The 12,831-nt window shown below is 47.2% G+C and overlaps 1 protein-coding gene across 1 annotated transcript in view; it reads left to right on the top strand.

Annotated features, from left to right (window-relative positions):
- Window positions 1-615: 615 nt before the first annotated feature.
- The window catches only part of AGMO (alkylglycerol monooxygenase), a 302,821-nt gene continuing 290,605 nt past the window's right edge, over window positions 616-12,831 (top strand). The window contains exons 1-2 of the mRNA XM_032784099.2: window positions 616-1,118; window positions 11,239-11,369. Of these exons, the coding sequence (XP_032639990.1) occupies window positions 990-1,118; window positions 11,239-11,369 (260 nt within the window). The 5' untranslated portion in view covers window positions 616-989. The remainder of the gene's footprint in view (window positions 1,119-11,238; window positions 11,370-12,831) is intronic.

Below are 12,831 nucleotides of genomic sequence, written 5' to 3'. Positions count from 1 at the left end.
AATGGGCCCTGGGTGGATTTGAAATGTCAGCAGCAGCTGTGCTGCTTTATTCTAGCCCATAACTGGTTTTACTACTTCCTGATATTTTCCTGATTTTAATGAATGCCTTTCTAAATGACAACATAATGACTAGACCTTCTAATCCTCCTTAGTGACTTACATGTTTTGCCTGAGTTTCCTCAGGTGGGGCTGTGATAAACCTTCCTCACACTTCAAAAGCAAAAATGAAACATCAAAAAGTAAGGGTGTGTCTGGTAAATACAGCCAAGCTCAGAAACAGAAAAGCAAAATATGTCCAGAGATGAGAGATAGTAAAAAAAATTCATTGACATTTTTTGATTTTCCAGATATGTTGTCCACTCTATAAGCAGATCAACCCCCTGCATAATAGTGTGATTTATTTTCTTTAAAAGTAGCCGAAAGCTCAAAAATGTAGACACGGGAGAAGTGGACCTGTACTGTCAATGACTTTTTGAGAAACGAGTGGCCCTGGAGGCTCATTGTTGTTAGCTGTGTTGTGTTGAGCTCTCTGCTGATATCCAGAAGCCAGAGGAAGGGAAGTGGCTTAGTGTAGCTTATAAAATGTGCCCCAAACTTGCAACGACAGAAAAAAGCTGCAGCTAAACACTAAACTGAGCAATTAAAGGCTTGTCATTAAAAGGAGGGGCTAAAATAAACAACAAACACAAGCGGCAGGAGAAATCGGAGAAACTAAACTTTGCCTTGTCTCTTCTCTTTTATATCCGAGCTCTTGGGGAACGTGCCCTGCGTGCTCCCCAGGGCAGGCCGCCGGCTGTGTGCTGGCCTGAAGGAAAGGGAAGGGCTGAGGGAACCGCAGGCTCGGGCTCAAGCGGAGGGGGAAGGGAGCGGGCTGCGGTGTTCACTTGCTTAGCGGGTTGGCTTCCGCCTCTTCCCCGCAGACGAACTTTTTCGCCCTGGGATTTTCTCCCCTCCCTGTGGCGGGGCAGGCAGTCGCGGCAGCCGGAGCCATGGACGGCCCCGCAGCTCCGCAGGGAGGCCTCTCGGTGTCCCAGCAGGTCCGCGTGATGTTCTACGTCCTGCAGCCCAATGAAAGCTCCTTCGCCAGCCTTGAGGAGGTGCCCGATTATGTGAATAAGGTGAGAGCATGGCGGGGAGCTGGGCTAGGGACAGGAGATTTCGTTCTGTCTGTCGTCTCCCTGCCTGGCCCTCACTTCTCTGCCTCTGTGCCCCTTGCACCCCCCTGCCTGTCCCTGTGCCCCTTACACCCCCTGCCTGGCCTTCTCTCTGTGCCCTGTGCACCCCCGGGCCTGTCCCTGGCCCCACTGCCTGGCCTCACCTCCCCCATCTCTGTGCCCTTTACACCCCCATGCCTGTCCCTGTCTCTGGGCCCCCGGCCTCTCCTGCCATGTCTCTCTCTCTGTGTTCCTTTGCCTGTGTCTGCCTCCCACACACCAGCTGTCCTTTACAGCCCTTCACTCTTTTCTCTGCTTGTCCCTCTCTGCCCGGCTTTCACCTGCACCTCAGTATTACCAACCTCAAGCTGTCCGAAATGAGTCTACCTCCCTTCCCCCAATGAGTTTGCTGTAAAAATCCTGAGATTTTAAAATTGCTACCTTTTTATTTGCCTTCTAGTTCCTGAGCCTTTAGGGTGCACTAGCTTCTTGTTTTCAAGCTTTCTGCAACCATGGGGACTAGGAACTTTTATTGTAAACGAAAGCTGAGATTTCCATGCTATCTCTCGGTGCTAGCAGCTGAGGTTTTAAGAGAAACCTCAAATATTGTGAGACTGTTTATAACATCACAAGGGTTGACAATCTGCTGGATATAATGGGTGAAGAATTGAAATGGATAGCTTTAATAAAAGGGGAATATATTATTTTCCCTTAAGGAGCTCGAGATAGTACTGTACCCTGCTTCCCAGAATATGCAGATAGAAAACTCTGCCTTGAAGAACTTGCCACCTGACTGGGACAAAGAAGAAAGAATGTGACTATTTTCATTTAAAATAATGGTAGTTAAAATGAAGCAGAAAAAGAAGTTTTGGGAGAGTCAGCTCAGACTTTGTGCCATGCACACCCCAGCTTTGGTTAACTTTCAGATGCTCTGTTCCACCCCTAGAATCAGTCAAAGACTTGCTGTACTAGCAGGACTGATGCTAGGGGTTTTAGCGCCCTACGCTCATGGCAATTTCGCCGCCCAGTGCCCTGGTCCCGCGGCTCCGGTGGAGCTGCCGCAGTGGTGCCTGCGGGAGGTCCACCGGAGCCGCGGGAGAAGCCGACCATCCGCAGTGGTGCCTGCGGGAGCTCCACTGAAGCCACGGACCAGCGGATCCTCCGCAGGCACGACTGTGGCAGCTCCACCGGAGCTGCCTGCCACCCCTCCGGCAAAATGCTGCCCACCAATAATCCTGGCGCCCTAGGCGATTGCCTAGGCCGCCTAAATGGAAGCGCTGGCCCTGTGTACTAGATGCTAGGGATGGATTCTTTATTATTTTATTATTACTATCTGTAATTCAGGAGCACCCAGGAGCCTCAATTACAGTGGGGCCCCATTGTGCAAGACATTACAAATATGTAGGCCATGAATACTCTAGAAAAAGTTTACCCATATAGCTCTACCATTAAACTCTCTTACTATAGGCCTGGGCTACACTAGCGGGGGCGGGGGGGGGGGTTTTGAACTAATAGCGTAGCTGAAGAAAAGTATGTTAGTTTGACTTACCTGGCCGTTCTCACGGCGGCGAGTCAATTACCGCGGCTCCCCCATCGACTCCGCTTACTCCTCCTGCCGAGGTGGACTATGGGCGTCGATTAGCAGATCGATTTATCATGACCAGACGAGATGCAATAAATTGATCCCCGATACATCGAACGCTACCTGCCGATCCAGCAGGTAGTATAGACCTACCCATGGACACAGTTTATGCTGGCAAAATAATCTGTACTGGCAAAAGCATTTTTATGATGTTAAAACTACAGCTAAACTAGGGCTTTTGCCAGTATTTTTTGCAAAAAATTACACCCTGCAACCAATACTGGCAAAAGTTTCTATTCTGGACATAATAATGACAAGACCTTTCCTTAAAGAGCTTACAATTTAAAGGACAATATAACGTGGATGAGACAGCAAGCGATTAAGTGAATGGATTTTTGGGAGAGTGAGTGCAAAATGAAGTACTTAATTAATACGAGCAAGCTATATGCAGGGATTTGGAAAAAATATCAGACCAACTTAAGTGTTTCTGGGGGAAGGACTCATCCAGTTGGCAGCGCCTTTTAAATCACTTGAGTATCTCCAGTGCTACTTCTGCTATTGATGAGTAGAGAGGGAGAACTGCAAAACTGAGTGCTGGGTTCCTTTTAGAACATGAAGCCTAAACCTGTTAGCTACCCCTACCTTTAATACCAGTCTCTGGCTATAGTGGAATTCTAAAGCAGTGCCTTGTGGAGAAGCCAGCCTGTTTCTCACCAAAACTTCAGGCAAAAGAAGGGGTGTTTGGATTCCATTTTGGACGCTGCCCCTCCACCATACTCAGGGATCCATTTTTCCATATCAGTTTGTAGCTAGCTGAATTTGGAAATCCCTCTTCTTAATTACCAGAAGGAAAAGGGAAAATTGGCTGTACCTTTCTTCCCTCATTTCAGAGTATCTGGGATGTTGCAATATGGAGTGGTGGTTCCTTTCTAAAGCTTCCTGTCTAATGTGTGTGTAAGAAGATGGGGTAGACTCTGCTACGCAACCCATCTTCCTAGACTTTATTTCTTGTGTGTGTGTGGGGGTCCTCTGATTCCACAAATGGGCAGTTCTAAAGCTTGACTCTGCTTCTGCTCATAGCTTTCACAGCAGGCAGCAGCAGTTTCACTCTACTTCTCTTACTTTGAAAAGGTATGAGCAGCAGCAGAGACACTGAATGTCTGTGCCCAGTCTCCGGAATACATAGTATTGCTAGTCTCAAGTGTTCAAAAACCATGAGTCACCCCCCCCCCCCCAAAAAATCATGAAATTGGTTTGAAAAATCATGGGTTTTTTTGAAAAGTGGCTTTCTTTTTATTTGCGTTCTGGTTTGTGTGTCTGTTGAATGCACTCAGTTCATGTTTTCAGGCTTTTCTGCTCTACCATGAGAGCTAGAAACTTATATTTCATTTTAAGTGAAGGCTGGGATTTTCATGTAATAAACTTACAGGAGCTGAGACTAAAAACACACCAAATATGGTGAGACTCTCTCAATAATATCACGAGAGTTTGCACGGTGAAAATAATATTGCATCGGTTTACTTTTGGGTCATATTGAGAATATTATTTTGCATCCGGAAGGAGTAGACCCTTTTTTAAAATGACACTTTACAATCTGCAGAAATTGGTGATTTAAGCGCTCACTCAACAAAGATAGCTTCTTCCTCACTGCTGAGAGTGGGCTGTTCAGGCTACAGATTAAGGCTAAATGGAGTTTTTATCAATCCCAAACACCATCTCAAACCTAGTGGTGTGGTGGGCAAAAATGTGGGAGTTGGAAATGGAGGGGGAGGAAAGCACTTCTAGGGTTTGAAACCTAGATTAGTTGGTCTCTTCAAATTGCTTTTTGACAACAAGGTCTGTGGGAGAGGAACAGCAGTTAACTTGGATTCAGACACTCAGATCCATAAAAGAGAAGTGTTTCACTGGCAAGCTACTTGGTTGGCAAGTGGGTAAGAATATCTGAATGGTACCCCCTCTGCCTGTCTGACATAGCACTCCCTGTTTGACAACCAGGGAGCACTGTCAGATGGCTGCGTGTGACACAATCACACAATGGGATATAGATTCTAAAAGCAGTGGTTGTAAAGGAGTTACAGTAGTGACAAGAGTGTACAAAAGTCACATATTTTAAGCAGCATAGTTGTTGGCAGGTAAAGCAAATAGCCATGCACAACATAACCATATGTTTCCTATTTACCATTCTCCCTTCATCCTTAAAGGGCCTCAGACTGGTGTCCTTCTCTGGGTCTATGCAATTTGCAGTGCCACGCTTGCTGCTCCATAGCTCAGTCTCATGCTGTAGTAGGAAGGTCCAGATCTGGCTCCCAGTATTAAGGTCAATGATCTCTTACAAGGCTTGGGCCTTCAATGAGCCAATTTTTGTCCCTACTGTCTACATATTCATTTTTTTAACTTGTCATTGAGCTTTGGTTGAGAGGGTGGGAAATGTTTGATATAGAATTTTGCTAGAAAAATAGCTGTATTTTTAATCATGTCTCAGAAAAAAATCATGTTTCCTATTTAGTATTGGAGCAGATGATGGGGGGGAAAAAAGGGGGAATATGGTTTTCTTGAGAACTGTCTAGGATTGTTGTATTTCAAACCAAAAACATTTATTTTTATGTATTTATGGCTTATTGGTCCCAAATTATCAATATTGTATATATCTGTTTAGTTTTGTTCCAGGAAGGAGATCTTTGAGGCATTCTGTTGGCTTCAGGGCATTGGGTCTCCATTCCTTCCAGAAGGTTTCGCATAATAATTTAGGGCATGGCTGCACTTACATTTTTGCAGCGCTGGTAGTTACAGCTGTGGTTGTACAGCTGTGTAGGGCCAGCGCTGCAGTGTGTCCACACTGACAGCGACCAGCGCTGCAGTGTGTCCACATTTGCAGCATTTGCAGCGCTGTTGTGAGTGCTGCATTGTGGGCAGCTATCCCACAGAAACACCTCGTCCCATTTTTGGCGCTGTGGGTTCTGGGAAGGGGACGGAGGGTGCGGATCATTCCGCTTCCTGTCCAACGACCCGTGGTGCATCGCTTCCCTTTTCAGCCGTTTGGGCGCCATTGTGAGTCTGCCGCGTGATTTCAGTAAGAAATGGAGCCCGAGCTGTTGAGGACTTTGCTGATGAATGTTGCCAGCACATCACGTCTGGCAGTTGAGCTATTCCTTATGCTCCAAAGTGACAGTGAGGAGAGCTCAGATGATGAAATAGATTCGGCTGACGCGCCTGACACTAACTTGCGTGTTGGCAGTAACGGACGTGCTCAGCACCGTGGAACGCCGCCTTTTGGGCTCGGGAAACAAGCACTGAGTGGTGGGATCACATCGTCATGCAAGTCTGGGATGACGAGCAGTGGCTGCAGAACTTTAGGATGAGAAAAGCCACTTTCATGGACTGTGGGCTGAGCTCGCCCCAACCCTTGCAGCAACAAGGACCGAGACTGAGAGCTGCCCTGTCAGTGGAGAAGCGGGTGGCTATTGCAGTCTGAAAGCTGGCAACTCCAGGACAGCTACCGATCGGTCGCAAACCAGTTGGAGCTGGGAAGTCGACCATTGGAATAGTGTTGATTGCAAGTTTGCAGGGCCATTAATCTCTCCTGCTAAGAAGAACCGTGACTCTGGGGAATGTGCAGGACATTCTGGATGGCTTTGCACAAATAGGTTTTCCCTACACTGTGGAGGGGCAATAGATGGGACGCATTCCGGCATTCCTATTCTGTGCACCACCCTGGCACCTGGCATCTGCAGTAACGGTCGGAATCGGAAGGGGTAGTTCTCTAATGGTTCTCCAGGCGCTTGTTGGATCACCGTGGGCGTAGTTCACTGACATTTACACAGGATGGCCTGGAAAGGTGCATGATGCGAACGCATCTTTCGGACAGTGGCGTGTTCAGGAAGCTGCAGGCAGGGACTTTTTCCCAGACCGAAGAAGATCACAGTGGGGACAGTCGAAATGCCCAGTTGTGATCCTTGGAGATCCCGCTTACCCCGTTTAATACCTTGGCTCATTGGAAACCGTATATAGCGGAAGCTTGACAAGGAACAAGGACCAGTGCAACTACAGGCTGAGCGGTGCAGAATGACTGTGGAGTGTGCTTTTGGCTGTTTAAAGGGAGATGGAGAAGTCTCTCGGGAAGCTAACGTGGGGGAAAGCAGCATCCCAGCGATTATAACTGCGTGCTGTACCCTCCATAATATTGTGAAGGGAAGGGTGAACCTTCAGTGACGAATGGACCTCCGAGGTTCACGCCTGGAGGCTGAATTTGCACAGCCAGAGAGCAGGGCTACTAGAGAGGCCCCCAGCACAGTGCTTCAAGGATTAGGGATGCCTTAAAGGAGCAATTTGAGGCTGAAAGCCAACAGTAATGTTGGGTGCCTTCCACAGGAGTGAAGCGTAGTGGTTGCAATGATTTGCAGTGCCTATTTTTTTCACTTGTGGTACAGTATGTTACACTTCTGTAATAATAAAAACTGTTTTAAAAGCAAAAGAAATCCTTTATTAAAATACAGTACATAAACGGGCAGGGGGGTAGGGTGATGAGCAGTAAAGTCAGAGGTTTGAATATGTCCTTTCTTGAGTGCTGTGCAATGCCTGCTGCACTTCAGGCTTAATATGCTGCATGGTGATGGGGGTTGAGTGCATAGGGTAAGAGTCGTAGTTCTCAGGGCTGGTAGGTGAACGTATGGTGTTGGGGCAGCTGGTGGTGGTAAGAACCAGGATGCTGGAGAAGGGTGTTTTGAGGAAACAGTGGGGCACCAATGGGGTGAGCTTGAGATGGGGGAGGAAGGCACGGAGTGCTCTGCCTGCATGGCTAGCATTGACTGCATGAGGTCTGTGTGGCGTTCCCAGGATGCTAGCAGCCGATTGTGGCTTCTCTTGGTAGGCAGTTCCTTTCTCTTGGCAGCCTTTTCTTTCTCTTGGTAGCCTGTTCCTTTCTCCTGCTTTCATTTTCCCTCCAGTCCTGCAACTTCTATCATCTGTGGATACAGATTCATAACTGCTTTCACCAGCTCCCTCCTTACTTTTCCTTGGTTTTTTCTTAGTTCCATAGTTTTTCAGAAGTCTGTGCTGAGGAGCAGTATCAAGGTCACTGTAAAAAAACACACAGAGAGATAAACTTTTACTACAGAGCCTGTATTGTTTTTAATCACACTTAAGGAGTTATGTAGACTATTTGTAGCATCATTTACACATTGCGAGGATAGCACAGAGAGGCCACAGCTGCAGAGACAAATGGGTGAGTTTCCCCACATCTGCCACAGCAGGTACTCCCTGGGAGCCATCTTGCAACGCGGCTCACTGGGAAGGGGGGCTGCTTGACTCTGGGATCACTGGGGTTTCTGTGAATTGGGGAAAGCAAAGAGCAGCTAGAGGGAAATAGCACTGAACCCTACACCCACATCTGCCACAGCAGGTACTCCTGGGACCCATCTTGCACACGTGGCTGGCCACCTGGGAAGGGGGGGCTGCTTGACTCTGGGATCACTGGGGTTTCTGTGAATTGGGGAAAGCAAAGAGCAGCTAGAGGGAAATAACACTTAACAGTATCCCTGCATTTTCCACAGAATTTTATCCTCCCCGATATCTCGCTGCTCCGGGTCACCTGGGAAGAGCGGGAGGGTCTTCTACAGCTGTGTGGATTCCGCCCTGGTCCCTGCACAGCTTGCCTGTGTGTAGCAATGGTCCCCCCACCCCTCACGGCACAATGGCGCGGACGCATTAGCCTGACTGGGACAAGGACCACGGTGGCTCTCCCTATAAACTTGCGGAAGCGCATTGCACACGCTCTGGCTGAAACTTTTGAAGAGATTACAGAGGCTGATTACTGCGACGTGATAGACCAAATCAATGGGCTATTTCCACATCTAGGCATGCTTGCAAGCAGCCATAGCCCCCCTCCTCCCAAAACATTTCCATCCTTAATAAAAGCTTCTTACGGGAAACAGGCTCCTCTGCTGGTTCCTCACTACCAAGTTCCAGCGGCTGTGACTGGCTAGCTTCTTCCTGGTTGGAAATAGCTGCTGGCTGCATGACTCCTGGGAGTCTCCAACACCTCAGTAGCCTCACTCTCGGGTTCCTCTATACCCTCCCGCTCCTCTCCAGGCTCTGAACTGTCCATCGTGATCCTCGGATTGGCAGTGGGTTTACATCTAAGTATCGCATCCAGCTCCTTGTAAAACCGCAGGTCGTGGGGGCAGCACCTGAGCGGCGGTTTCCCTCACGTGCTTTACAGTAGGCACTCCGCAGCTCCTTTACCTTAACCCTGCACTGCACTGTGTCCCCGGTCATAGCCCCTGTATTGCATTGACTGTTTGATATCTGGCCGTAGGTATCATAATTTCTACGGCTGGAGCGCAGCTGTGCCTGCACAGCTTCCTCACCCCAAACACTGATGAGATCCTGCAGCTCGGGAGTGCTCCATGCTGGGGCTCGTTTGGGGCGTGGAGGCATGGTCACTGATTGATTGATTGCATTCCACGCCTCGCTGAGCAAACAGGAAGGGGATTTTTAAAATTCCCGGGGCATTAAAGGGCGGGTCACTGAGCCCAGGGCAGTGGAGTGCGAAACGATGACCAGAGAGGCTGAAAAGGTATGCTGGGATTCCTCCTAATACCCTGGAGGCCAGTTACAGCGCTGGTGAGTGTCCACACCTGATGACCAGTGCTGCATCACCAGCGCTGGATTCGCTACACCCGTAGCAGACCAGGAGTACAGCCAGCGGTGCAGACAGGGAGTTGCAGCGCTGGCTGAGCTTTGTAAGTGTGGACACCGAGTAAGTTGCAGTGCTGTAACCCCCTTACCAGCGCTGCAACTTGCAAGTGTAGCCAAGGCCTTAGAGTCCAGTCCTGCAAACACTCATTGCTGGGCATAGTGCTTTAAAAACTTCATTGCAACAACTCAGGTCATAGTCGAGATCTGTATATTCCACTGCTGTGGAATTTGTCACAGAATTCATCCTTCCCTCAAATTTGGGAAGATAATATTAAAACTGGGACCAAGTGTTGTTGCCTTTTTGAGACTTCCCACAGCAGGAAACAATATTTCTGAGTGGTGTAAGCCACCTACATTCATCTCGGTTGGCGGTTAATTCTGTATCCTAATGAGGGAAGTGTAAAGGTCTGTCTTGTTATCTATTTGACACCAGATCCTTTGGGCAGAGACACCCATCTACTGTGCTTATCCCACAATCCCTGGCTGCCTCTTGTGCCTCCCCAGTGCTGAAAGCCTCAAATGTCCCTTCCCCAGCTGTGCAAATCTCCTGTTTCCTTCCTGACAGCATCAGTAATGGAGATATACCTTTTGTACAGCAGTACAAAAATCTGCTGTGCACTGAAACCTGGAAATGTGAGGAGAATATAAAACAAATTGAATTCAATATAAACATAAATAACAGATGCTGTGAATTAAACTCTGCCTTAACAGTAGCAAATATTCTGTTTCATTTAAATGTTTGCAGGATTAAGTCTTTTAACCTGGGCAGAAATATCTGATGATACCAGATCTGTTTTTTTTCATACCCTTGAACTCAAACATTGACTGCAGAAACATAAGCAAGCATAATCATAAGTTTATCTTAAAATTCAAGTTAAAATCAATGGAACTATGCCAATATAAATTTTTAATTCTTCAGCGTTTGGTGTCTTGAGGTCATTATTTTTTTCGCAGTGAATCATGGTACATAAAATGCCCATTCATTCACTTGTAATCTGAAGATGCTGCTGGTATGCCTCAAAAAAGATTTCGGCTGTACAAAACAATTTATGGAAAAGTTCCTGTAGCCAAAGTCAGCGCTATCCTCCCACCTCCATTCATAAAGACTAAATGAGAAATCATGTCCTATGTAGAAATGCCATCCAGAATGAGACCACCTGGAAAATTTGTGACAATGTATATTCATATGTACATGATGACATGCAATAATCAACTCAAATTTGTTTACAAATGAAATCAATATATATTTATTAAACTTTTCCCAGGTATAATTAATTTTTTTTATTGTTCATATCCATTGTTGCCATGAGTGTAGTTAAGATTTTTCACACCTTAGCCCTTTATGTCCTTTAGACCAGTGCTTCTCAAAGCCGGTCTGCTGCTTGTTCAAGGAAAGCCCCTGGCGGTTCGCTGCTGCAAGCCAGTGGAGGCTATGGGAAGCGGCATGGGCCAAGGGATATGCTGGCCGCCCTTCCCGCAGCCACCATTGGCGTGGAGCAGCGAACTGCGGCCAGTGGGAGCCGCGATCGGCCGAACTTGCAGACGCGGCAGGTAAGCAAACCGGCCCGGAATGCCAGGGGCTTTGCCTGAACAAGCGGCGGCCTGACCTTGAGAAACACTGCTCTAGACACAACAATAATACAAATAATAAAGAAAAGAAAAGGCTTGGGGAGGACTATTCTAAAATGTCATTGTGGTATCTTCTAAAATATGATGCTATTTTGAGTATCCTGCTTGCTATAGTGTTCAGAAATTTATGCAGATTGCAATTTGTGTTGTAACTGTTCTCCTCAAATCCCTTTTCAGGCGACTCCGCTTTTCATTGTCTTGATGCTGTTGGAGTTTGTTGTCAGTTGGGTTTGGAGGCATGAGGCACCAGGGCGGATCAATGATAGCATAACTTCTCTTTCTGCAGGAGTCCTGTCTCGACTTCCAGAGTAAGTGTGATTGTTGTATTGGCTTGATTCATTCCTTATTTGGAGGGAAGGGAAGAACTACCTTATAAATATTAAAAAGTTATAGTTAACCCAAATGAATAGTCAAGAGGTAGATGCAAAATCAATTTTTGGCAAAGCTGCATTAACAAGATGTAAATTTCTTTCTGAAATGTAACACGTAAATGTAAATTACATGTAAAAAATTTAATGTAAATTTAATATTTAAAGGATATTAACCAAATCCAACTCCATCTTGAAATCTGTGGGGCTTCAGTTATTGAGGAATCTGTGACTTTGGTTAGGTAGACTGCTTCTTGTGTTACAATACAATGTATATGTAAATCTGTTTTCTTCTGTTAGCTCTCAGACAAGAGCAAAAAAAATACATATCTTGTTTCCAGTGGTCTTTTTAAAAAGAAACTTATGTTGAAGTTATAAGAATAGATGATAGATTTTTCAACATGGACCTGACCCAGTGACCATTGAAATCAATGGGAGTCTTTTGTTTAACTCCAGTGTGTTTTTCATAGGTTTTTAAGCCCAGAAAAGACCACTGTGATAATCTAATCTGACCTCCTACATAACTCAGGCCATAGGACTTCCTTTTACTAATTCCTGCTTTAAATTCAATAGCCATGATTGAACTAGACCCTATCTTTTAGAAAAACATCCAATCTTGATTTAAAAATTCGCAGTATTGGAGAATCTACGGTATCCATATTCAAGTTGTTTCCTATGTTTGATTACCCTCATTGTTAAAACTTTGCACCTTAGTTCTAGTCTGAATTTGCCAGCTTCAACTTCCAGCCATTGCACCTTGTTAGTTTCAGTCTAGAAGACAAAGATATATCTCTATTATCTAATTTCTGTTCCCTATGTAAGTACTTTGTAGACAGTGATGAGCTGCCAAAATATTAACAACAGGTTCCCTCTTCCTCACCCCACGAGGGGGTCATGCCCCTCCCCCCCCGGGGACTCCTGCCGCATCCAACCCTTCACATTCCTTGACACCCCCCCAGGACCCCTGCCCCATCCACCCCCTTCCCTGTCCCCTAACTACCTTCTGCCACCCCATCCAACCCCTCTTCTCATTCCTGATTGCCCCCCGGGACCCCTGCCCCATCCAACCACCCCTTCTCCCTGTCTCCTGACCGCCCCTGGAATCCCTGCCCCTGACTGCCCCCCGCCACCCAATCCAACCCCTGCTCCTTCCTGATTGCCCCCCCAGGACCCTTGCCACCATTCAATCCCCCTGTTCCCTGCCCTCTGACTGCCCCACCCCTATACACCCCCCCCCATGACCCCCAAACTCCCCTGCCCTCTTCCAACACCTGCTCCCTGCCTCCTTACCGAGCTGCCTGGAGCCGCTTGGTCGGGACCAGCACTAGCATTGGCGCCGCGGGGTCCGAGCTGGGCCAGGCCGGACCTGGGACCAGCACTGGCGCCGCGGGGTCTGGGCTGG

Source organism: Chelonoidis abingdonii, chromosome 2 (assembly GCF_003597395.2).
Source record: "Chelonoidis abingdonii isolate Lonesome George chromosome 2, CheloAbing_2.0, whole genome shotgun sequence".
Classification (NCBI taxonomy): Eukaryota; Metazoa; Chordata; order Testudines; family Testudinidae; genus Chelonoidis; species Chelonoidis abingdonii.
Note: the sequence above shows the minus strand (reverse complement) of the source record. Positions and strands in the feature narration are given on the sequence as shown.